General features: G+C 47.0%; 1 protein-coding gene across 5 annotated transcripts in view; it reads left to right on the forward strand.

The window, feature by feature from the left end:
* The window catches only part of LOC119180814 (uncharacterized), a 317,273-nt gene that overhangs the window by 85,455 nt on the left and 204,866 nt on the right, over nt 1-26,952 (forward strand). For all 5 annotated transcript variants that reach the window (XM_075874896.1, XM_075874897.1, XM_075874898.1 and 2 more), the window contains 2 exons: nt 12,491-12,754; nt 15,156-15,381. In XM_075874896.1, coding sequence (XP_075731011.1) covers nt 12,491-12,754; nt 15,156-15,381 — 490 coding nt within the window. The remainder of the gene's footprint in view (nt 1-12,490; nt 12,755-15,155; nt 15,382-26,952) is intronic.

A 26,952-nucleotide genomic window follows, 5' to 3' on the forward strand; every position in this document is an offset into this window, starting at 1 on the left:
AGAGACGCCGTAGCGGAGGGCTCCGGGAATGCCGACCACCTGGGGTTCTTTAACGTGCACCCAAATCTGAGTACACGGGCCCACGACATTTCCGCCTCCATCGGAAATGCAGCCGCCACAGCCGGGATTCGATCCCGCGACCTGTGGGTCAGCAGTCGAGTACCTTAACCACTAGACCACCATGGCGGGGCTCTTTTAAATTCTAAAGTATGTTCGGTGAAAGCCTGTGGCCAATGGACTGACTGTCCATATTCCATATTTTTTTTTTGTGCACGTTCTGCATCGGGACAATCCCCGTTCTTTGGGCGCTTCTCCGAATCGCTTTCCGTTGAATCGCTCGCCGGCGGACGTACCGTTCTCCCGTGAAAAACACTCGCGCTAGCTGGTTTCCGCTCAGACAGCGAGTACTGTTTTTCAGCAATAAGCATAATATTAATTAAAGCTTTGCAGTCACTGTTCATATTATTGTTTGGCTTAGCAGCGATGTCAGAATAACGAACGAAATCAACTTTCTGAAACGAAACGAGCGACACAATTGTGGGTCTGTATCATGACGGGAGCAAAATTATGTTTTGGCCCGAAACACTTTCGCCTTGATAAGTTCTGCGGACGCCCTTGCTCGAAGTCTGTGTGCGTGCTGCACGGTGTTAGCTGGGCGCCGCAGTTCGCCGCCGTCCTTGGGCGGCCCCGGTCTGCTTTGAAATTCGCGTCGGTGTGCCAGGTTCGCTCTTTGTCTGCATTCTGTTTCTTTCATCGGCGCGACGAATCCTCCTTTTTACAATTCCTGTGGTGGCTCTGTTGTTTTCAAGGCTCATTTTATTCCTCTTGAGTGTAACGCCGCGTATTCGCCGAAGCGGCGCCGTGGCTGAAGAAAGCAAAGGAAGAAAAAATGAAGCAAAAGTTGCTGGGGCGTAAAACAGAGATTGACCCAGATTGGTTACCGCCTGCGGCGGCATATTCCTTCGGGGGCTAGCCTTCTCGCCGATACCTTTCCGGCGGCATTTCTTCTCTTCGTTGGTGCTGGCGATTTTGCGCTTGTTACGCGATTCAATTCGCATGACCGGTTGACCACTCAGAGCAGTCGCAGTCTCGGACTTCTCGTAGCGCATTCGCTGGCAGGCGACGACGCTTACTCGAAAGCAGCCCGATTACGTCATCGTGTACACGTGAAACCGACCATGCAGCTCCCCGGAGCTGTCAATTGATATATATTTTTATTTGTATTAATGTAGAAGTTGTCGCCATTGCTTGGCGACCCCTTTCAACTTGGTTGTTAGGAGGGAAAACATACTAAGAAACAAGTACGTTAGGTGCATGTGTACAGTACTACATTTGGCTGGTCCGAAAATTCTCGTTTGGGTGCAGCAAACATGCAGTCAATATGGCCCGCTCAATAATCGTCACAAAGCCTGGCGTCTCTAGCAGCCTAGTCTCTAGTCTCTAGCATAGAGTACTATACTTGAAGGGTCAAGATAGGACACTTCCATAGGCCCCTGCGGCTGGATGGATGAATGGACTGATATGGCTGTACCCTTTAGATTGCGTGGGGCTAACGCCTCCTAGCCGTAATATTTAAGGAACCAAAAACTAGATTTATCTCTCTTTTTTTCTTTTAAATAGTGAAGTTGAGGACTGGTACTTTGCAGTGAATGGTTTAATTTTCACTCGTGCCTTGACTTTAGCCACGAATCAGATAACCTTCTTCTAGTTAATTCTACCCGCTTAAAGTCTATTTTGCCCTCCCTGTCCCTAAGCCGCACTCATCTTGCGTATTACGGGCGTTTATTGTGTGTCCTTCTCCAACAGCGCGTTCAAACAGCGCTTCGGAAGTTTCATCATGAACAGAGTTTATTGTGCGCCTCTCTCTCTCTCTCTCTCTCTCTCTCTCTCTCTCTCTCTCACACACACACACACACACACACACACACACACACACACACACACACACACACACACACACACACACACACACACACACACACACACACACACACACACACACACATACATACACACAGACACACAGACACACACATACACACAGACACACACATATATATATATATATATATATATATATATATATATATATATATATATATATATATATATATATATATATATATATATATATATATATATATATACACGATGTAAAGTGGGCGGAGAGATGACCGCGGCGGTAGCTCAGGGATGGAGCATCGGACGAGTTAATTGAAGGTCGCAGGTTCGGTTCCTGCCGGCGGCTAGTTCGACCACTTTTCTGTCTTGACATTTCCGTTACAATTACATCTAATAACATTCCCTATGCTTTGCGGAAGAAGCCGCGTTGGGGCGCCGCGTCCCTTCCCCACGAAGGGAGAGGGCGAGCGGCGCAGGACGGAGAAGCCGAAGTGTGCGCAGTTGCCGCGAACACAACTCCACCAGTGCCGAAGTTCGGTTAAAAGATGATAATCACCAGCGTGAACACTGCTGGCCTCTGCCGTGTCTCTCCAATTAACGCTGTCCCGTGCTCAATTGCCGTGGCCACATCATTTGATTTATTTTTACCTGCTGCCGCCGCAATGATGCTGTTGCAAGAATGGGGGAAGAATGAAACAGAAACAGCAAACAAACATTACTGAACATGGTCCCAGAAATTCCCTAAGTGGTAAGGAATGGACACTTCCGGACAACCAATTCCTGAACATTTCAGTGCAGGTGAGAAAAGTGGCAATATAAGGGCGTGGTCGAGCCTCGTAGACGAAAGTCTGAATAACGAATTTCCGCAAACTTCTTAATCACACCTGCCCGCCTAACTTCGGCTCTTCCCCTTCTGCGCTTCGTGATGTTTTGGTTTCTGCAGCGCGAAAGACCAGATGTGGCCACATCGTAGCCAGCTCTCCGATCGAACTTGTGAAACAGTACGCGGCGAGCCAGAGGCTCTCAGGTGGTGCCAACGTTCCAGCTGCAACAGCGGGGGCCGATAATTAGCGCGACCAACACGCTCCCGTTTTGAGACGCGCGATTGCGGCCAGCATTTGGTCGCAGTTGTCCCCCCCCCCCCCCTCCCTGTCCTTTTCTTGCCATACGACGCGTTTTGTTCAACACGGCCATGGATGTCGAAATGTCCTCAGCGGGCGCCGAAGCGTGTTAAATGTCGAAAGGCCTGGCAGCTTAGAAAATGTGTTGCTGGTTCACTGTGTCGCGTTCCACGTCCCCGCACAACAATGAAAACTGCTGCTGTGAGGGCGCTAGCAGAAACATTCGAACATTTCTTGTTTTCCCCCCATATAATTGTTGGTGTTCAACGTCTCAAAACCACGATATGATTACGAGAGACGCTGTAGTGGGAGGGCTCCGGAAATTCTGATTGTCTCTAACGTGCACTGACATCCTGCACTACATGCGCCTCGGCAGAAATGCGAACGAGATGGAACCCGTGAGCTCTATTTCTGTAGAATTGGTTACTTGGGTCATCTTGTAGTTAAAATGAAGATATTGCGATCGTCAGAGAGGACAAACGAACAACAACGAAGCCAGTTAGCGCGTCAACGAAGAAACTGTTTGTTTGACCGAACTTGTGGCCGGTAAACGGAAACTCATATTACAGTGATACACACGCTGGCACTGATAGCAGCGAAGTGAGCGTCGGCCGTCGATCTACTGACAATCGGTTATGTGCAGTAGCATGGAAAATTAGGCTCGTTGGTACTTCGGTTCATCTTTTAACTGGATAAAGGCGCGCACACAGTCACGGACACTATGGGCGCTTATGTTGTGTGCATTTTCCTGTTCTATAAGTGTGCGCGCCCTTATTCGCTTAAAAGATGAACGGTTATGTGCGTTGGTATTTATACGTGTTCCGTCGAATGTTCCACTATCATACATGTTCCAGAACAATATCGCATCGAAAGGTTTAAGATTATCTCGGTGGTTCTCAATCCATGGTGCACACACACGTGTAATGGGGCGATAAAAGAACTTGACAAAGGAGTGTGGCGGTATATGTAGACTTTTCGAAAGGCTTTAACAAAGCGTGCCATAACCTGCCTCTGTATAAATTACAGCTTCTAAATTTGGATTCTAAGCTATTCGCATGCCTTGAATATATATATATATATATATATATATATATATATATATATATATATATATATATATATATATATATATATATATATATATATATATATATATATATATATATATTGACAAACCGTTCTTAGTTTGTCTCTACTAACATTACTGACTCTCCTCCGAATCTCCAAATCCTGTTTCGTCAGGTGTATACCACAAGTATTACTACTTGGTCCTCCTCTTTTTTACAGCGAAAGCTGTTATGAGATCCCAACTCGAGTCACGCGCAGTTGTCCGCCGCCGCCGCTGATGTTCGTAATCAACCGCGCGAAATAAGAAAAAAAAACTAACATATAGTAACAAAGACACAGTGGATCTCGAAACCCGGGTCTGTTGGGTGCTAGTCCAGTATTCAACCACTGAACTATGTCGGTGCTTGTGACTTTTTGGCAAACTTGCTTTTGGCAGGCTTGATGTCGGGAAAGCAATCGTGTTAATACGACTTATAAAGCGTTTTAAAACAGCGAAAGAACAACCAGTCTGCTGATTGATTGATATGTGGGGTTTAACGTCCCAAAACAACTATATGATTGTGAGAGACGCCGTAGTGGAGGGCTCCGGAAATTTAGACCATTTGGGGTTCTTTAACGTGCGCCCAAATCTGAGCACACATGCCCACAACATTTCCGCCTCCATCGGAAATGCCTCCGCAGCAGCCGTGATTCGAACCCGCGCCCAACAACCAGTCTTCTCACAATGGGAATAGCGTAACGAGACGGCTGTCCAATGCTCGAACACATTACAAAAGCTTGTTCTTGTTCCCCTATAAACTGTGGCGCGTACCCAATTCAGCCATAATTCCTCATCGTCGTCAGCTACTGCATGAAGAATTGACACAAAATTGCTTGCAAGTGTTCAGCGGATACCATGTTTCTCAGAAAAATGTCAAAAAATAGCATAGCGAGTGCCGGCCTACTACCCAAAAATGTTTAATAATAATACCGTAGTGGGTATCCAGCAAGTGTGCTTGCAGCAGTTACCCAATGAGTGTTTAGAAAAGGCTCTGAAAGGCCGATCTTCTAGCTTTCGCTGCGACTGTGCTGCGCCTTCCGCAGGCCTGGCGTTTTTATAATCTACATTGTCGATTTACCTTCTTGTGTCACGTCCCGTATGAACTTGTACACAGATGACTGTGTAATATTTTAGGATATAACCAGCCCTGACGAGTCCACTATTTCGCAAGCATATTTTGACGCTGCATCCATATGGTGGAAAAAATAATGCATAAAATTATTCTAAAAATACGAGGTCATGCGCCTATAGCTCGAACTTCTAATATGACAGTTTGGTATTTTTGGACGACTGTCTATTGGAGGTAGTATCATAATATCTCGGTGTAACTAACGTGAAATGAACACATTGAATGCATGGCGTTAACGAAGCCATATGGGAAATTCAAGCTATCAAACTTTTATTGTATGAATCACTAATTCACTTGAAGCTGGAATACGCCGCCTGAGTTTGGTACCGATTGCATCATAATTTTAATTTCTCAAAAATTATTCAGAAGAATTCGACATGCTTCATTATGTCGAACTATGCGCGAACCATAAGTGTTACGAACATAAAGGCGAACATTGAACTATATACCGTCGTTATTATCCCACCGTAAAATTTACCGTTTTTGCCTATTTCGTGGCATATTTCATCATCAATCATTAATCTTCATCTCACCTCCCCAATATATATCGTTACACATTGATCACTGGCACAAGGTTTCAGTGCCCTTTTGTAAAACTTCCACTTTCCATAATTCATTTTTTCCTATAGGACTTGCGAGGATTTGAACCACCTTCCTACTCTCACCGCCGCGGACATTACAAATAATCAACGTTTTGGACAGCTTTAACTGAGTTTTCGTTGATGTATTTTTGTTGTTCATTATTTATTATAATGCTGTTTGTTACCGCTCTCCCCTGTAATGCTTTGGATTTGAGAGTACGGTAAATTAAATAAGTGAAGTGAAATATAGATAAGTTGTTAGGGAAACCAGCCTCTGGTGGGTAAACTCCCTTACAGTAAGAGTCCCTTGTCAAGGTGTGGTTGTCACTGTCCTGACACGCCGGACCATGTTGGGCCGGAAGGTCTTGGCAGCCGAGCACGGTCATCTCTGATTGGATTGGGGTAAAGAAGTGTTTAGCTGCCATATCCATACATGCGATAGGTGTCAACCACCTACGCACTGTGTACTGGCGGAGGCCGAAAAGGGAGAGTCAAAATGCTTAAGGTACTTCAAGGAGCAATACGCTTTCCCTCGTATTAGTAAAGTTAGATTTCACCATCACAAAAACACCACTCTTACCACGACACAACACTTCGTAAGTGCGACAACGCTCGAAAAGAAAATGCCGTTGCAGACACCATCTTAAAATTTTCAAACCAAGCATTGTGACGCCGTAAATTTTGAAGGCGTCTACTGAGTCCTTTGTAGCTTCTAATTGATAAAATTGAAGTACATTGTCCTCTGTGGGTGCCACAGACATAGCATACGAAGTTTCAGAAAATTTCATTGAGTAAATGTTGCAAAAATACGAAAATTGTATTTTGAAATTTCTTACGTCTTGATTTGATCAACTAATAATAACTAATAATGAACTTATGATAGGAATTTATGGCCTTAGAGTTCTGAAAGTGCAGTTGAACAATCTAAACCGTCACTGTTTCTCTTTAGTGTCCATTCAAAAGCTGCATTTCGTAAGGCTATACGTTCGACCTTGTTGATAACTCATTGAAACAATCTTCAAGCTCTGATGGTGGACAAGAAGGAGGCCACCGGCTGTAATGGTATAAACTATATACGCAGCCCATGGAGTCGGTGATAAGCGGTGCGTCGACTACGACAAGAAGGGCTCGCTCGATTCTGCGGAATTTACTTCGAAGGCGGTGGTTGCTCGCACTTCCGCATACTTTGAGACCTACTGCTCGCGGTGCAGCGTTGCGGCTGTTCTAAAGTGTCCGACAGCCGCACGTGTGCTCCGGATGACGGGCCTCACCGCTCCGCTAAAGAGGCTATATAGGACCGGCAAACAGTATACTGTCGGGTGATGTCATTTAAAATGAAGGGCTTATGAAAATAACTGGCGATGCTGCTTATATATGTGAATCTCGACCTCGTCTTGAAGTTTCGCTTCACTCAAGGAATCAACTGTGCCATAATTTTTGTGTTTCTGCGGATAAGCGAGGTACCCGCTAATCACATGTAAGGTATTACGTGTTGATGCTGCATGTTGTTGATGATGATGTATTACGACTGTCATTAAACTACACACTCATTGTGATGAATAGAGGGCGGATTTATGGGCACTAAAAAGCAGTGTTTTGGGCGCCAAGAATAGGCGAGCAGAACACTGTTTTAGGCCCTTGAAACCGTCACAATAAATTAGACAAAATTCAAATTTTTGGAGAAACAGGTGTTCGATCTGTGTCTACGACTAGAAAGCAGACAGAAATGTTTTAGTAGTATTGAAAACTGGGCAAGTTGGTAACAATTCATAGCTAGTCGAGGTAAACAGCGCAAAAAACGATGACGCAGTAAAGGAAGGACTCAAGACGAGTGCCATCTCGAAATAAAGAATGTTTTAGTTTATGATGGTACAAAGGGGCCAATGGTTTAGAATATACCCATTCATTTTTTTTCCGCAGGATTTGCGGAATATGCTCTCCAGCATGGTTAGTTAAGTGTCCATCGAATAAACATGCTCCTCTCTCTCTTTCTCTTCGGGCTGGCTGAAAAGGGCAACACAGGAGCGAAAAGCCACAGCGCTAACATGCCAGAGGTGACTTTTTGCTTCGCATCAACTTGGTCCATTTCTTTTCTGTCCGAGAGCACCTTAAAGGGTCCTTAGCCAGCTTTGAGGATTTCGAGCAGGCAATCGGAATGCGTGCACTTGGCGCTCGCTGTTTCATCTGCCGAGATTCGCGATGCCCCGGAAAGAGGTGAAACGTCGGACTGAACGCCGCTTGACCCTTCACCTCACGGGCGCGCGCCGTGACATGCGTGGTGACAAGGAATGGTCCTGCGTACGTCAAAGCTGTGCGTCACACTGCGAGCATTATTCGAAGCTACGTGTGTAACCTGTGCAATTAGTGGCCTGAATAGAAGTATGAAGGCATACAAATGGTATTCATGCGCGTTATTTTTTTTTTAAACTTCGGATCGAACGAGGTGCGAGACTGAGCTGCCTCCCTTTCGTCAGCGTTTTCGCCGTTCTCGCAACGCGCCACAACGCTTTCCGCGTTTTTGTGCATCGCCCCAGCGGTGCGACGCTGTGTTTCGTGGTAACGACACACTATCCGTGCCAGCCTCTTGTGCATGACGTGTTCGTGCGCTGCAGGGTCGTGTCGTCTTCCGAGTTTCTGCGATACCGAACAAGACAGGCTAAGAATTTCAATTTCGAAATCCACAGTGGGCGAGTGGCCAGGTTTTCAAGCTCCCATGCATTCAATACTTGTAATCAACTGATTAAAAGTTCGAGTGGTGCAAAGCTTTTCATTAGGCACACAACGAAGAAGTTCCGATGTTTAAGTAAAATTTCTCACGTTATACCTATGGTGAAGCGCCGTTTAAGCAGTAAACGACGAAAAAAAAACCCTATACCCCATGGACATATATAAAATTTGGTATTATGTGACGTGAATGGAGGACGAAGGTATATGATTAGTGAACACCGTAATTATTACATGTGTGTGATGTAAGAACATGGCTACATACCACGCTCACGATGCACTCGCGGCCGTTTCACTAGCTCCGCATATACAAAATTTGGTATTACGTGACGTCAATAGACGACAAAGATAAATGACACGTCCAAACATGATGATCATGACATGCGTGTCACGTAAAACATGACTACATGCTACGTTCATGGTGCGCTTGCAGCCGTTTCGCTAGCTTCAGATATACCAAATTTGGTATTACGCGACTTGAATGGACGGCGGGCACAAATGCCAGATGCAAATATGATAATCATGACATGGAAGTCATGTATGGCATAATTTACGTCCGCCTAGTAATGTTGTGATGATTTTAATGTGAGAATTCAACCTTCCTCATTCGTGCTTCGCATATCATTGATTTCCACTGTACGTGGGATCTGCCATTTTGTTTTTCGTTCTTAGTCGAGTCGACCAAGTGCGTGCAGCCCGTATACTTGCAGTACTACGGACGCGGTATGGAACAGAATAAAAGCATTTTGTTTATTAAAACACCAGCGTCGACGAAGCAACCGTACGTGTCAGCAACTGCCGAAGCTATTCCGAATCTTCACTATGATATTCATGATGAGCTGCTAACAAATTAGCAAACTAGCACTTTGCATGCTGTATACTATATGTCAGCCTGCAGTTACGAAATATTCCGAAAGCTCCATGGTTGCTGCGAAGTATAAATAATTATAGTATTTGTTTGTCATTTAAACCTAATGTGTCTTATGTTAGAGCTCGTAGATATTTGTTGCCAATGAAATATTGTGGAATTCTTGAGATATTTTGCGTATTGTCACGTTACTTGTATATGGCTGCTTTGAATGTGCCCTTACTATTAGGCAATTATTCGATTCGATTATAAAAATTCACTGTTCGCTCATTTGTACGGACAGCAAGGGCGTGGCTGTGCGCCCATGCAGACAGGTGCTATAAGGGGCTTCAATAATAAATGAGAAAGTTGCGCGAGAAGTCAAACTGAATTCGGCGTTTTACAGCGAAAGCTGTTATGAGATCGGAGCACAGGTCATGTGTGGCGCCATAGTTGTCCGCTGCCGCCGCCGGTGGCCGTAACCAATATCGCAAGGAATAGTAAAAGAAATCAGTAATAAACACTGTGGTATTCGAACCCGGGTCCGCTGCGTGCCACCCCGGCATTCTACCACTGGGCGGCACCAGCGCTTGAAACTCATTTCAGAACTGGCATTGGGCAGGCTTGACGTCGTAAAAGGAATCGCGCTAATATATGAGTAATACAGCGTTTTAGAACATCAGAGGAACAACCAGGCGTAACACAATTACAAATGCGCAAAGAGTGGGTCGTGATGATACAACTGAGCTTGTTGTTGTTGACCTATCAACAGTGGCGCATACCCATTTCAGGCCTAACTACTGCGTAAAAGTATCGCACAATATTCCTAGCAAGTGTGTAGTGGATACCACGCTTGTATACGAAGAACGGTGAAGGATGGCATATATAGTGAATGCCAGCCTACTACACGAAAATCGTGATTATTTTTGGCACAGTGGGTACCCAGCAAGTGTTATTGTAGCAGTTACTTAAAGAGTATTAAGAAAAGGCTTCGAAAGGCCCCTTTTCGAGCTTTTCCTGTGATGTGCGTTTCGCGCAGGCTTGACGTTTTTATTAGAAGATCTGATGAGAAATGTCACGCTGCATGTCAGTGAAATAGATTTCTTGAGCGCCAGCCAATAAATCAAATCTTGTTTGTTTCCGTTTAAATTTTGACTGATTGATTTCTGCACAAATAGTTGTGTGTGCATTTTTCAATTAAACTAGGTTAATAGTTTGCGCTGTGTCCGTATGGTTCTTCCGGTGTTCATGTTCTTTGTGCTAAGCAATGCTGACCCCGCCCTCGCAAGCCACTCTTCTGAACCGGTATACCTATTAGGCATCCTTGTGTACTTAGCCGGCCCACATTTGACAGCGCCGTTTGGAGGAGACAATACCGTGATAGAGCGGCAGTCGCTGCATGCCAGCTAATTTGGAAAGCTCCAATTACCGGCGCGCAGGGTTGCGCACTGTAACCAAGCTGAGAGCTGATCGTGTGCCGAAGGACGGGGCGGGATCTAGTTTCCATAGCTGGAGGGATTTCTGGCGCCGAGACGAGGACGATCGGTCAAGCACGACATGGGCGCCGACCAACTTGCACCGGACGGAACAATGGTGGACGCCAACAATTATTCTTACTCACAACACTGTCGGCCATAATTGCATATACGTCGAACTACCTTTTCGCTGCTTTTTTTTATTAGCCATGCAGTATCTTAGTGTGTTTGTGAAGCTATGTGCGTACTTCATCCTATACTTCATCGTAGCCCCCTCATCCTGTATGATATGTATTGACCAGGTGTGATCACATATTTTTTGATGCCCCCCTTCCCAATGCTTAGCTCCAACTAGGTCTGTAAGGACTGTTTAAATAAGTACGGCCGTCACGGATTGCGTTGTAAGGCAACAGTACAACAATGTGAATGTTACAACAGCAATTACATCAGTACAATGTCAGACATAAAAATGCAATCGTAATTTGACCAGCGGCTATCAAAATGTGGAGCTAACGTTATGAATGTGATTGTTACCAATGCAGTCGGGCAGTACAATAATCTCAAACGGCACATAAAGTAGCCAACGTGTTTCCGGCTTCATTGATTTGCTTACAAGAACAAACAAACAAACAAACAAACGAAAAGGAGCAGAAGACGGTAGAAAAGAAAAGAACTAGCCAACTATAACTGTTGGGCTTTCACGTCCCGAAACCACGACGCGATCATGAGGGACGTCGTAGTGGAGGGCTCCAAAAATTTCAACCAGCCTGTGTTATTCACCTCAATCTACACGGGCCGCCACCGTGGCCGGGACTCGATCCCGCTACTTGCGGGCTAGCGGTGAAACAAGGGAACCCTGAATTAAAACGAAACCAGACCGACAGGAAGGCTGCAATCACTCATTACATGAGAAAAGTAGTCATCGTTCAATATATTACCAAAGTCAATTCACAAGAACAAACAGACAATATTGCTAAGAATAGAGGATGTTAGTAGTAGTGATTTTCATGCAAACGGGAAGAAAGAAAGGTGGACGAAAAGACAACTTGCCGCTAGCAGGGACCGCATCTGCGACCTTTCCAATAAGGCGTCTGAAATTCTGCCAATTGAGCTACAGCAGTGGTAGCTTTCTTCGGCATCATCGTATGCTCTCATTAATATTGTGTCAAACAAAGAAAAACGAGCCCTTAAATTCACACTTCCTTGCTTTAATGCCAATTGAGTTGCAACATAAAAGAAAGGTAATGATGATCGATCGACTGTGCGTATTGCTGTTTGACGCCGCGTAGCTACAGCGCCGTCATAGGACCGAAAATGGGACAGCATCCACCGCCTAGTAATTCTTTAACGTGAACATACCTAACTTTGGACCCAATTATAGTTGGTCGGTGGCGCCAGCACGTGCACAATCACGAGATGGCAAAAATTGTTACCGCGACAAAGCAATATATCGTAAATCTTTTTGAGAAAGCCCCACGGAAGGTTGGCTAAGGCCCAGTTTTTTTCCTATCCAACTTTTGCGATGTCTCGACATCGTGCGAGTGCACCGCTAAGTCTCCACAGTCCTCGTGTTCGCCCATAACGTGCATTCCCGACGTCGCAGGGCTGCCTCGTTCTGAGAGGTTTGCGGCCGCCCGGGACGAGTCTGGAGCAGCCGCGCTTCACTCGGCGTCAGCAGCTGCCTCACCACCGGCGGCGGCACGCGACGCCCGGCTCCCACCACAGCAGCGCCAGGGCGGGCCTGTGGCGCCGCGTGCGCACGCTGCTGGGCCAGCGGAGCAGCCACGCCATGGATGACGACCTTGGCCTGGACCAGTTCGAGCAGCAGCAGCTGGAACTCGAGAGGCGCCGCATCATCCTCGACCAGGTGAGCCGTCCCGAGCGTGGGTCGGGAGAGAAAGAACACGCCGCTGTGCCATCACGGTATTGCTGAGAGAGTGTGAGGGAGAGAGGCCTCAGCTAGCACCGTTCCAGGGCACGGACGGACGGACGGAGGCGAGTCGGAGCCATTCAAACCTTTCGCCTTAAAATTGAAGCTCACTCAGACTCACTCAAAAAATATTGTTTTTTCCGAGGCCTCACTCGGATTCAGATACCAAAATTTGATTTAACTGAACTCGCTCAAACTCACTAAAACTGAACTCCCTCGGAAATAAACAGCCTTACATATTAGTCAGCTGGACTCACCCAGCCTTACGGGTTGACCTGAGTCTAAGTGAGCCTGAGTTAGTCGGCTCATCAGTGCAGTGACATACGATTAGCCTTTTAGATCATGGTGCCATTGCCCTCTAACGCCAATATATCAGATAATCATGCTGTCGCAGTACGCCATTTGCTCCTGTACCTTCAAATACGGTGCATCAGTGGTTTCAATTCAGTAAGGACATTTTTCTGAAGTATTCGCAACTCACGCGAAATAACTTTCTCAAGAAATTCCCGTGCTGTCGAATGGCGGCAGTTACAAACCCGATCCTTCCCGAGTCCAGCTATCATGCACCTAATACACCCAGATTTACACACGACAGGCACCGAGTGCAGACACTGCGACTCTAAAGCCACTTTATAACGCACGCTACGAAAATGTCCAGGCATGGTAAACAATAGCACTGACGCAGCCTTAAGCAGCGACAGCTTCCGCGCGCGCGGAGTCAGCGTTGCTCAGCCCGGCGATGAAGCAACAACCGTCTCGCGAGCCGAGGAAGCCGCCAAAAGCCAGCAACCCTTGGCCGAAGCCCAGGCGGGGAACAGGCCCATCCATACGAGTCTCTGGGCTCTGAATAAAGTGATTTGATTTGACACGAACAATCACCCGTGAAAGAGTTTACATGGGGTTATGGCGTCCCCCTCTTTATAACTCACGCCTCTTATCAATAAATACTAAGCTGGTGCATGAAATCTACTACATTGATATACATGAATAGACCTGAGTGTTAACCGTAAGCCGATATAAGGCTCATGGTAATTCTGAAGATGATTATGGATTGGAGTGCAAGTATGCTAGTTGCAGTTACCCGAAGACCGTACAAAGAAAGGCTCTGGAAGGCCGCTCTTTCAGATTTCGCGGCGACTGTGCTGCGCCCTCCGCGCGGGCCTGGCAGTTTCTTGAATTCGTTTTGTTGTTTTGTGTTCTAGCTAATAATTATTATGAAGTCCCTCTCGCATATTTTCATGAATTGCTTCTATTGCCACATTCCTTCAACAGGTTTTGTGGTCGCCCCGTTACATTGTAAGTATATGTTCAGCGCAAACTGTGCCTGCAGAGTTGAGAAGCCTCGGATCTGTAGTAAATCATCTTTTTAAGATTACGCACGCAACGCAAACATTACAGATTATTCTGGAACTTACGTTGGCGAAGCGATAACGCTGGAATATTCGACGGCACATGTATAAATGCCGACGCTCTGTCCGCTGCTATCAGTGCCAGCCTGTATCGCTGTAATCTGAGGTTCCGGTTATCGGCCACAAGTCCGGCCAAATTAAGTTTCATCTTACACATACAGTCTGCTCCCTTCGTTCACGTCTCGACTTCGTGGCATTACATTGACTACTTGTGTTGCTTTATTTGCCATTGAAGTTATGCACATGTGTGTTTCATTGAAATCTTTGGATGCTTTATAGCTCGCAGCAAAACCATGTGCATGCATGCCGAACATGCAAAGGAGTAAGAGCCGGGTAGTATGACCTTTAGCTGTTAGTGCTCTTTCTGAGTAAGAAACAAATACGATAAGCTTCAAGCTTCAGGTGTTTTTAAAGAAAATAAAACGAAAAATTCACGCATCTACTCGAAGTTCATCATGACGAGTGGACGATTAAGCTCTGGGTATCGTATAGGTAACTGCACGTTACCTGAGAGTTGCCCTGTATCATGTGCATCGAGTGAGATGTAGTAACGTACATGTATATTTCCTCCTGGAAAATTTCTAGAGTGGAGGATATGCTTCGAAAGTGAATAAAAAGTGGCAAGGCACCGTTTTATAGGATGAGTAATTTGTTATGACACATAGTGCTCGACGTGTGCCTTTGTGTTACAAGTTTTCTTCGAAAGCCTCAACATCTATTCACATTTTAGCAGAGGTAAGATCATCAGTACTCTTCTAGATAGGTTACTTTCGCCGGTGATCTCTTACCTTTATAATTAACTATGTCTACGTTGAAAGTCTATTGTTGTAGAACCTGTGTGTGGGAGGGGGGGCGCAACGACCACTACAGGGGACAAGGCTGGGTCCTGCAGAGCTTGGCCCCTAATAAGATATCCTTTGTGCGTGCAGGCCGTGCGCCGCAAAACGATCGACAGCTGGGTGTCATCGCGGTTGAGCGTGTTCGACAGACCGCCGGACGAGGACGTCGCGTACGACGACACCGAGGTGCCCCGTCCGGCACCTCCTCTGCCCCCTCGCAACCACCCGGGGAGGATCAGCTGGCCGATAGGGCGTCACTGCGACTCGCCGCCGTCGTCACCCGCGCCGCCTCTGCCCGCGTCACCGCTGCCAACGGGTGAGTCATTCCATACATAGTCACATGTTTATTTTGTACCGAGAGACTTCAGAAGACGTGAATGTTGAAAATGGTTTTGGCGAAAAAGATTTATTGGGACTATGTACAAGAGGTAGGGCAGGCCTTAAAGGGTTACTGAGATTTTTTTTTTCGGCGGTGTGTTTCATTGCTATACAAAAGAGAAAGTGGGAAATTATTAGAAAGCTGAGGGGTCAGCCTCAACTAGTTCGCTCTAGCCTGCTTCTCTACGCAGGAGATGAGGGAAGGAAAACAAAAGAGGGACGAATGGTGATGACGGGGACAAGTCTCCTGTATACAGAGATGGCTCTAAGCAAGTGTGAGGCTCAGCGAATTCTGCTAAGGTATTTTTTATATTAAAGTCAATTTTCTTGTTGCTCACCTACCGATATCGACACTAGCTTGCCGTCATACAGTACTAATTGTTTGTGACTTCATGCCAGCAGTCTCTCCAGTTGTGATGACGTCAAGCACTAAAACTTCATAAATGGCCGCTTGTGCGTCAACAGCGGAGCCATGGTGCGAAGGCAGGGTCACGATAGGCAGCGCGGCACCGTATAGAAAACACCGTGGTGGTGAAACTCGGCAAAGACGCTATTCAATTAATTGTCTTGTTTGTGATGGCTACCGCCGCTGTTCTAAAAACCGTGGGTTTGAACGCTCATTTTAAAAGCACAGTGCTTTGTTTCTCAAAATTGCGGTCGCAGCGAGCGCTGCGCAACGAGAGAGTGCTCATCTGCGCCTCTACATGATCACCCACCCATGAGAAGGGTGTTAGCTTTCACAACTATCCCAAGAATTCGAAGCTGAGGAAAAAGTGGATAGTCAAACTCGAAGAGGCAAAATGCCCCGCGCCTTCATCGACCGTATGCAGCAAACACTTCGCTGACAGTGACTTTTGCTATACCAGCCCTACGCTCCACTTTTCGGTAAGCTTTTAACCGTGTTTCAGCGTCTCGCCTGTACTTCAGCCATCAATTGCACGCAGGCTAAATACGTGGGTGACTTACACCAGGTGGGGTGCCGTCCCAAAACCTACCGCGAAAGCCCTTAGACAGGGAGCTGACGACGTGGCCTCCGAATCGCCTGTGGTACGTAAGGGCCGTTTCACGCGCTTCCCGCACAGCCGCAACGCACGTGCCGGGACCCCTACCGCGCTCAAGCGGGGGACAAATAATCCGATTAGCGACGCTGGGGAGGGTGAAAGAGCGTCGCCAATTGGCTTATTTATCCACCGCTGGCGTGCGGTAGGAGTCGCGGCACGTGCATTGCGGCTGTGCGGGAAGCGCGTGGAATGGCCCTATAAGCGCGCCTAGTGAGCGCAGCTCAGCGGCGCAGGATATTCGAGACTGCAGCTTTATTTGGTTGGTGTATGGTTACGTATACAGGGTGTCCCACATAACTTCAGCCAAGAATTTGAAAATGAAAGACACTTCAGTGGCGAATTGAACCAAACGCATAGTACTCGCACTAGCCTGTAAGTACTCAGGCTATTCTTTCTTTCTCCCCATACTAGTTAATTAATAATTCTTAATTGCCTATTTTTAAATGATGGGCTGGAAACCCAATATATTAACACTAAAATGTAGAGCACTTTCAGAAACCACTGATTAAATTGTTTCCTGTACGATACGTCTCGCGCTGTTATTTTTTCCACGTTTAAAGAAAGCCCGCGAAATGTGAAAAGAAGCCGAGTGACGGACCGTGAGCGTACTGCTATAGTGCTGCTATAGGCTTTACTTATGGTCGCGCGGACGGACGGAAGCACGCATGGGCTGACGGACGCTTCGCCCACTCATCATCATTCACTCCGTGGATATGCTGTGATTTTTTGTAGGGGCCTGGAGAACCAGCATTTTTAATTTGCTAGAGTGAAAGTCTCCAAAGGCAGATTATTGTACCGTTTCAGTGCGCCGAGGCAAAAACTTTCTAATGCACCAAACAAACTAGATAAATGCCCTTTGTCGAAATGAAAAGTTCTGGTACTCTGGTCGAGGTCGTCCGGCTTTAAAAACATTATTTCATTTTTTTTTGCTGACAATTTGTTCTAGAGACACTTTAAAGGGACACTAAAGGCAAATTTTAAGTCGATGTTGATTGTTGAAATAGTGGTACAGAAACCTCGTAGTGTAACTTTTGTGCCAAGGAAGGGCCTAATATGAAATAAAATCACGTTTTAGTTGTGCTTATCGGGTTAGCGCACTTCAAATTACCCGCCGCAAGAAGCGGACCGACCGGACCGACCCACGTCACTGTTGCCGTGCACAACGTTGCCCGGCTTTACTGCGCTAGTAGCAGCAAACCAAAAGCAGCGGGAGCTACAGCAGCAACAATGGCCATTGATCAATTTCCCACCATTGGCTCCGAAATTGCAGACGTTTTTTTGGTTTAACTGTGCCCCGCTAGATGGCACTACATGTCGGGTGTAACTGCGCAAAAATTGAGTTTTCGAACCACTCGCGTCATTCCCCATAGTAACGTCTGTTGGTTCTTCTTTCCGTGAATCAAACAGAAACGAACAAGCAGCATTTCATTGCGTCTCTTGATGCACGCAAAGTTCTTTATTTAGTGCAGCTAGATTGACTACTAGTGATTAAATGTAGGCGGTGCGTCTGATATCATCGGGATCATTTTCAGAATGTCGTACCGCAGTGCATGTGTTCATGTGCATTTATTTTAGTTTCTCGGTAAGCAGGGCGCTATTGTTTATAATATTGTCGTTTTAGATGTTGTCATACATTGAGGTTTCACTTTGATGTAACTTGTTATTTGACTTTAGTGTTCTTTTAAGCAGTGTAATGGTCTCCTTTCCTTTATTTTACCTTCTCTTGTCTTTTTTTTCTTCTTGTTGCCATCTTTTAGTCCCCTTTCCTAGCACAGGGTAGCCAGCTGGTCTAAGAACTTGCTAAACTCCCCGTCCGTCGGCTCCCCCCCCCCCCCCCCCCACCTCCTCCTGCGTCACTATTTAATAAAGATTCTTCAGTCACCATGGCAATGATGGGTAGTATATGGATTTGCCCTAATGTTCGTGTTTGCGGCTTCAAAAGCACTTGTCGTTTTGGTTATCGTTCTATATTATTGTTTGTTTCGTGTAAAAGAACGGATAGTTGTGAACTTCGCGAGCCGGTTTAAATTGGTCAGCGTAAAGGGGTTTATGTGATGTGTGGAAATGCTGAACACTTGCTGAACTTCCTCTTGCGAAATTCACCTCTCCTGGGATGTCATATGCGGTTTTATGCGGTCGTCACCTGACGCAACGCAGAAAAAACCTCGTGTAAAAGTGGAAACATAGAGGAAGCCAGCGACTATTAGAAAGAGAAATGAAATGTGAAAAGAGGAAGAAATAATGTAGAAATAAATTGACATATAATGAAAAGTACCCATAAAAATACAGAAAATTCAAATAAAAAATGAAATAAGGCGGAAACAAAGAGAAAGCCGACGATAAACAAGGAGGGCTGCCCAGCTCGGCACCTCCTTCGGGCTTGGCACCGCTTTGCCGAAGCTGCCGAATCGGCTCTCTCAGACTCCGAAGGGCCAACGCTTTCTTCGAGCGGGCTCATTAGGACTCAATCACAAAGTATTCTTTCAACAACATTCACAATTTTTTCCTCAAACGGACTAACTCCGACTCGAGCTCATGGTGCAGTCACCGTCTAAGTGAGTCTGAGTCAGTCGTCTCATGGGTGAACCTGCTGAAACGCTCCCCGAAAGCCCTGAAATGCCCTCATGGTTTTCTTCGTACGCAGCCAAAACTTCAAAAACCGCGCCGTGTTGGTAACATTTGTACGTAGCGCCATCTCTCCGCAGAGGCGAGACCTTTTTAAGAAGCAAGTTTTACGCGACGGCTCCAGAGGGCGAAAGCATACGGTACTCGGGGCACGAACCGTTGAACGTAGTATTTCATTTTACACAAATGGAAGAAATGTAGATATTGAAGTTTGGAACTTTAGGGGTTCGGGCTGTCGTATACTGTCATCGTCGCTTGTCATCGTCGCGTATACTGTCATCGGGCTGTCGTATACTGTCATCGTCGCGTAACGCTTCATCTGTAGCACGGAGGAAGGAAAGGTCCTCCGTGATGTGTAGCTTATTGAGCGCCAAAGTAGAGTGTACTAGAATCTTTTGAGTGGCGCGAGCAGCTGCCTGGGAGCGGCCGTTTCGGCGTGGAATGATGCGGTGGCGCTGGCGTCGACCAATCTTCCCGGGCGGATGGCTGGCAGGCGTTCCGCGTACGTGTTGGTACCTCTCTGTCGCGCCTAGTGTGAAGATGATCTCCCTCTTTTTTTTCTTATTCACATACTTCCCCTTTTTCGCGCAAATAAAGGTTATTTGACATTATTATTAATGAAGTTGCTGCTGACCGCACTGCAGCCCGAAGCAGCATAGCACATTGTACAATATAACGAGCGCGTTTTTTTTTAAATTTTTAAAGTGTACACATTTTAGACGAGAAACCAGCTGGCCGGTACACACCGGAAGCGCCCCCCCCCCCCCCAAAAAAAAGGAATATGGTGCACACAAAACGAAGAACTCTTGGTCCATTCCACGTAAAACACCAAAGCTGGACTCAAATAAAAGGCTCATTGCTTGTGGCTGCTTGCACACACGACAAAAAAGTAGGCTTTATTGATATTATTTGAAGAACAGCAGAGTTTTTCCAAACCTCCCTTTGGTTTTGAAATATGGGAATAGATGCATTGTTGTAGGACCCACAGAAATGCAAATACGTAATACTGCAAAAGAATGTCTTAGGTGAAACATAGTAGTGGAAGATTTTGAGAGTTTAAAAAACGGAACAACACTGCAAAGCACAGTCATAACTAATGTTAATCATAATTGATAACATAAAATGCAAGGTTTACATATTTATAAAACAATACATTTGCAATTAGGTGAATTGTAAAAAACGTAAAATATAGAGCCAGGATACAAAAGATAACATAAAGCAAAGCAAACAGAACGACAGAGTTAAGGTTGTCTTTCCAAAATGCATTTGAAAAAAAAAAAGATGTTATGGTCGAAAGATCGTTTGAGGGGACACTGAAGTGCAACAATGAATCGTCTTAGATCTATGAATTATGCACCGAGATCCCTAATGCTGCCAAATTTACCATCACAGGTTTAATACAAAAAGATTCAAGATCAAAGATTTATTTTGAGATTTCGCGTCATTATTTGCACGTTCTCTCGCTTACAAGCCTCTTCTAGGAAAAATTGTTTTTCTTCTTGGTGTACCGTCAAAAAATTAAGAGTGTAAGAAAATATGCACGAAAAATGACATCCTTTTTACGCCACTGTAGCAATTTATAGCCTACTCAGTTTTAGGTGCTTCTGTGCGCTTTCGACACTGTAGAAGATTTCTGATCTTGACTTCATTTGCGCGTGTAGACCGTGGGTAAGGTCCGATGGTGGCAAAAATGAAGTTTCTGCTGCTCCACAACAGAGTGGGACGCTTGCAACAAGCTGCAGAGCATCCGAGGCTTCTCGAACAGTTACTAAACTGGACTTGCAGAATAGTTTCTCTTGCACGAATGCTTCACATTGCACGATTCCATTGTCTGCACAGGTGAAGTATACGTCTCGTTGAATGCAAAGTTCACGAGTGCTAGGATTCAGTGAGCACGCTACGTACGACACGCCGGCAAATCCAGGAAACTCGTGCAGCGCCCATGACTTTGATGGTAGGACAAGACCACGAAGGTCACCGAGAGTGACAACCGCGTCAGACGAGGGACTTGAGCTTGCCTCGTCAGCTTCGTCGCCATCTGCAGAAGTTGCACCGTTGGTATCCACAAGGAGCTGGGCAGGAGTGCTAATGCGTCGCCGTTTTCTGTTGTCATTCTCAGCCGGCCACACACTGATGACGCCGCTTTGTTTGGGTCCGCGGAGCTGGAGTTTTGAGCGTCAAATATTGTCACACATGTCCCGTTTATTAGGGAGGCGATCGCCGGGCTAATTCCAAGAGCCGAAGTATCGGCCCTCCGAACCGCACCACGAAAGCGTGGACAATTTAGAAGTGGTCCTTTTTGGCGCGCCAGCGGACGCCGGCTGTGGCCCAAAGAACAAGTCAGAGCCGAGAGTTGATAAACAAACAAATTATATTCTCAATAATGGCAGATCGAAAACAATACACAAAAATGCACACTCCACAATAGTTGCATACAATATGTCACCAATCAAACCAATCAATCAACGTACTACACAATACAATCAGCCACACTTGAAACAACGGACACGGACAACAATACGCACTACAATGCAGTCGCATGCATTGAACAACCAAGACACTTAAAGACTAAAGAGATAGAAAACCTATTCAGTCCAAAGTTCTTGGAACCAAAGTCTAGATGATACTCTTCCGAGAATCACTCACTCAAAGTCCAGCGTTGTTGTCGTTCCGTAGCTCTCGAAGTTTCTCTTCCAGGAAACCTCGCGTCCTCAAATGGCCACTCTCCAAGCTTCAAACTTCTTCGCCGGAAATCCGTCGGCTTCACACACGCAGCTGTTGCCCGCGTCTTCGCTCGATAGCGGTAAACCCACGCTCTTGCCTGTAGCTCGAGCCGTCCCTACGGACCAAAAACTTCGCCGACTACACGGCGGACTCTCTACGCACTCTGGCGCTCACTTCCGTCTCCTCCTGATTTCTCGTCTCGGCCGCTCGATTAAATACTTTCCGCGCCACCTTCCAGAACGTTCTCCTCATTTCGTCGGCGCGATGCGCAGCGAAGGCTGGGGAGAGGCACGAGACGGTTCGACTGCCCTCTCCGGAGGATGATTCACTCGGTCTGACCCCGCCTCCTTCGTTCGAGAAAAATCGCGGCCTTGCTGGGCCGCCGATGTGGGGTGAGGAGGATCGTCTGCGAAGCCGTGCTTCTGCGGGGAGAGCGCGCGCCCGGGAGCCCTGGATGTTTGCTTTCTTTTTTTTTCTTTTTACCTCGCGGCGTTTCTGCCGCCCGTTGTCGCAAGGCTTTGGGGGCGCGCTCTTTTTTAGCGCTCGTTCTGTGACACCAGGAAGCGTTGGCATTCCCTTCGTAACACCGGTTGGCTGTTTTGACATTACAGCCCCCACAATAGGAATTTTCTCCCCATTCTTCAACTCTACGAATCCATCAGTGACGGCATTATTATCAGATTTCGGTGCTGCTTGCACACAGGATACCTGGTGAGTTTGACTCACTCCGTTCCGACATGCATCTGCTTTGTGCCCAGTCTGACCACACTTGAAACATTTTACTGCCGTAGGGCTCGTAAAGATCGTTCGACAGTTTTTCGCGCGATGACCCACTCGGTTGCACAGAAAACATCGCGGAATGCTCTCTGGTGCACGCTTCTTTTCTTCAGGAGCCAATTTCTTCGAATCATCGGGACACTCCTTCTTTACCTTGGCCAAATTAGTTCCGCCTTGCGCTTCCAAGAATTGATCAGCCAATTCAAGCATGTCTTCAAGTGAGTCAGCCTTCCTCTCTTTCAAGTACAGTGACAGACTTGGGTGGCAACTAGTAAGAAATTGTTCTCTAATTAGGAGCTCTCTAAGCTCATCGTACTCCTGTGCTGTCCCTGAAAGTTCAATCCATCTGTCGAAATAATGGCAAAGTCGGGCGGCATACTGCGTAGCCGTCTCACCGTCAGCTGGCTTTCCTGTCCGAAATCTGTCCCGGAATCCTTCCACGGTGAATCTAAATCGCTTCAACAAAGCCGCTTTCACCTTTGCGTAGTTGGCTGCATCGGTCGGCGTCAGCCTACCGTACACACTGAGCGCTTCACCACTCAAGCAAGTACTCAAAGCAGTTGCCCATTGCTGTTCCGGCCAATTCTGGCTCCTCGCAATCGTCTCAAATCTGTGGAGGTACGCGTCTAGGTCGTCCTTCCTTTCATCAAACGCTACGAGCAGCTTGCTTGGGTTCAAGCGGAAGCCGTGATCTTCCCGTTCGCTGCTTTCAACTCTAGCTTGGACGGGAGTTTCACTTCGCTGTTGCAAACGGAGCCGCTCGAGTTCCATCTCGTGCTGCCGCTGCCGCTCCCTTTCAGCCATCTCCGCTTCTCTTTCTTCTCTCGCCCTCTCAGCCGCCAGCTTTTCTCTTTCCAGCTCAGCTGCCTTTTCCTCTTTGACCCTCTCTTTTTCTTCTTTTTCCCTCTGGGTCACCCACTTCCGTAGTTCGGCGCCAGAAAGACCCATCTTCTCACCCAGAGCAACTAACTTTTCGAGATCCATGGTGTCTCGCAAATAAAACCTTGCCGCGTGCCAAAAAGTATCTGCCTAGATCAGTCTATCGGAGCACTCCCCTGCACTCGTTACCGAGAACACTGAACAACACACAAAATCGTTCCGATAGCACTATCACAACTCGAGGCTCTTTCTCACTACTTTGGACACACTGTGCACCAAAAAGTCCTGTCGCGGACGCCAGATTAATTGTCACACATGTCCCGTTTATTAGGGAGGCGATCGCCGGGCTAATTCCAAGAGCCGAAGTATCGGCCCTCCGAACCGCACCACGAAAGCGTGGACAATTTAGAAGTGGTCCTTTTTGGCGCGCCAGCGGACGCCGGCTGTGGCCCAAAGAACAAGTCAGAGCCGAGAGTTGATAAACAAACAAATTATATTCTCAATAATGGCAGATCGAAAACAATACACAAAAATGCACACTCCACAATAGTTGCATACAATATGTCACCAATCAAACCAATCAATCAACGTACTACACAATACAATCAGCCACACTTGAAACAACGGACACGGACAACAATACGCACTACAATGCAGTCGCATGCATTGAACAACCAAGACACTTAAAGACTAAAGAGATAGAAAACCTATTCAGTCCAAAGTTCTTGGAACCAAAGTCTAGATGATACTCTTCCGAGAATCACTCACTCAAAGTCCAGCGTTGTTGTCGTTCCGTAGCTCTCGAAGTTTCTCTTCCAGGAAACCTCGCGTCCTCAAATGGCCACTCTCCAAGCTTCAAACTTCTTCGCCGGAAATCCGTCGGCTTCACACACGCAGCTGTTGCCCGCGTCTTCGCTCGATAGCGGTAAACCCACGCTCTTGCCTGTAGCTCGAGCCGTCCCTACGGACCAAAAACTTCGCCGACTACACGGCGGACTCTCTACGCACTCTGGCGCTCACTTCCGTCTCCTCCTGATTTCTCGTCTCGGCCGCTCGATTAAATACTTTCCGCGCCACCTTCCAGAACGTTCTCCTCATTTCGTCGGCGCGATGCGCAGCGAAGGCTGGGGAGAGGCACGAGACGGTTCGACTGCCCTCTCCGGAGGATGATTCACTCGGTCTGACCCCGCCTCCTTCGTTCTAGAAAAGTCGCGGCCTCGCTGGGCCGCCGATGTGGGGTGAGGAGGTTCGTCTGTGAAGCCATGCTTCTGCGGGGAGAGCGCGCGCCCGGGAGCCTTGGATGTTTGCTTTCTTTTTTTTTTTCTTTTTACCTCGCGGCGTTTTTTCCGCCCGTTGTCGCAAGGATTTGGCGGCGCGCTCTTTTTTAGCGCTCGTTCTGTGACAAATATGCAGGCAGGTTGGGCAAGATCGTCGGGACTGCATCAGGGGCAAGTGTCGGCGTTCCCCTAGGAATTCGGACTTGAACACCATTGATAACGTGTACGTAGTCTCTCACAATGAAATGTGCTTCGAAATGTAACTCGCACACAGCACAATCGGCGTCAAGTGGCTTGTCAAGCCGATGGAGGTTCCGCTCCCAAAGAAGTCGTCGATCTTCGTCTTTCGGGGCCTTAAAAAGCGATAACTTCCGACTTTGTTGCACACGCGGATATCCAGTTGTGCAACCTGGCGCGTAACAATGGTTTAGATGCTGCTTCTTCGTCATTTCGCGACTAAAACCGAGATGCCGGCCATGCCGCCGAGCCAGCCGAGTAAACCAAGTGGGTAGATTGGGCGATGGCAGCGCCGCCGCTACTTTCGCCACAAGTTGGGGATGGAGAAAGCAAGGGGAAAGCGTTTCGGTCGCGCCACTCAAAAGTTCTAGTACACTCTAGCCAAAGGAAGGTTTTCTTTCTCCCGTTTTTCAAGCGTCTCGATGATGATCATTTATCATGATCATCACAATAACAAAACAAAAAATAACAGTGTGTGCGTTCGACGTAATGCAAGTAAAACCACGTGTAATATGCAAGAAAAAAAGCGCTAAAGGCAGGAAAGTAAAAAAAAAATGGGAAGACGAATAGAAAGAGCGGCCAAGTTCTGTTTGGCGTTGCATAAGTGCTTGCCGAACTGAGAAGGTTGGTGTTGCCAGATTGCCGCCAAATTTGGTAAATAAATTTGCTTGTGTAGTAGTGGCTTCCTCGCGACAGTTTGGTGTCGTCCGCGGTGCATTTTGCGAGTGCATGAGCGATGCTGGCTGTTTTAATTAACGGAATGAACCGCGCCTTCTAGACGTTGGGGCGCGTTGTCTTGCTGTGTGTGCACCTGTGCAATTAAGAGATCGCGTCTGAGTATTAGGGACGACGGGGAAAACTGAATCGAGGCGCAGCAGGCGGTGCGCTGCCCCCCCCCCCCGCCCTTTTTTTTTTCACAGCTGATCGTGGCTCGTCGACCGCGTGCTACGATGGGGACATTACGCTTCCCCTAGCTGTGTTATCACAAGACATATCGTTCGGACGCGTGTACATGTGACGAATAAACGTCCCAAGGCTGGCTAATTGGGGTACGTCGGATATGCTACAGCTATATGCGCCTAAAAGGCTGTTTTATCGATGCAGTTGCAGTGAATTAAGCGCGACTCGCGCGTACCTGTAAAGAGGACCCCGCCGACCAGCCAGCGTCGCTTGCAGGGCCCCTACCCGCAATAAGCACAAACGACCAAAATTCCAAATAATGAATGCTTATGCGGGTTCCCATTTACAGGTACGCGCGAGTCACGCTTAATTCGCTCCAACTGCGTCGATAAAGCAGCCTTCCAGGCGTATATAGCTGTAGCATATCCGACGTACCCCGATTAGACAGCCATGGGACGTTTATTCGTCACAAGTACACGAGTCCGAATGATATGCCTTGTGCTGACACAGCTAGGCGAAGCGTAGCGTCCCCGCCGTGGCATGTGGTCGACGCGGCACGATCAGCTGTGAAAAAAAAAAGGGGGGGGGGGCAGCGCACCGCCTGCTGCGCCTCGATTCAGTTTTCCCCGTCGTCCCTAATACTGAGACGCGATATTTTAAGTGCACAGCAGCGCACACAGCTAGAGAACGCGCCCCGACTTCTGGAACACTCGTTTTATTTTGTTAACCCTTTAATGCCTGAATTATGAAAGCGCCGAAGAAAAAAATTCGTTTTCCATTTTTCAGCTTTAAATAGCAATCTTTACTTCATTCGGAAATTATATTATCTGAAATGCAACTTTATTGCATACTTTTAGGTTTGTCGCGAATTCGCGACAACAGGCACCTAAGTCAATATGTGGTCCAAACGAGAGATGCGTTCAATTCAACGCAACTATGTGATCGCCGCATCAATAAACCGAGTCTGATCAGGGCTACGGAGCTTGGCATCTCTGGTAAACATTTATTTCACAGAAACTGAATCGTTCA

This window comes from Rhipicephalus microplus, chromosome 10 (assembly GCF_043290135.1).
Source record: "Rhipicephalus microplus isolate Deutch F79 chromosome 10, USDA_Rmic, whole genome shotgun sequence".
In the NCBI taxonomy this organism is placed as follows: Eukaryota; Metazoa; Arthropoda; class Arachnida; order Ixodida; family Ixodidae; genus Rhipicephalus; species Rhipicephalus microplus.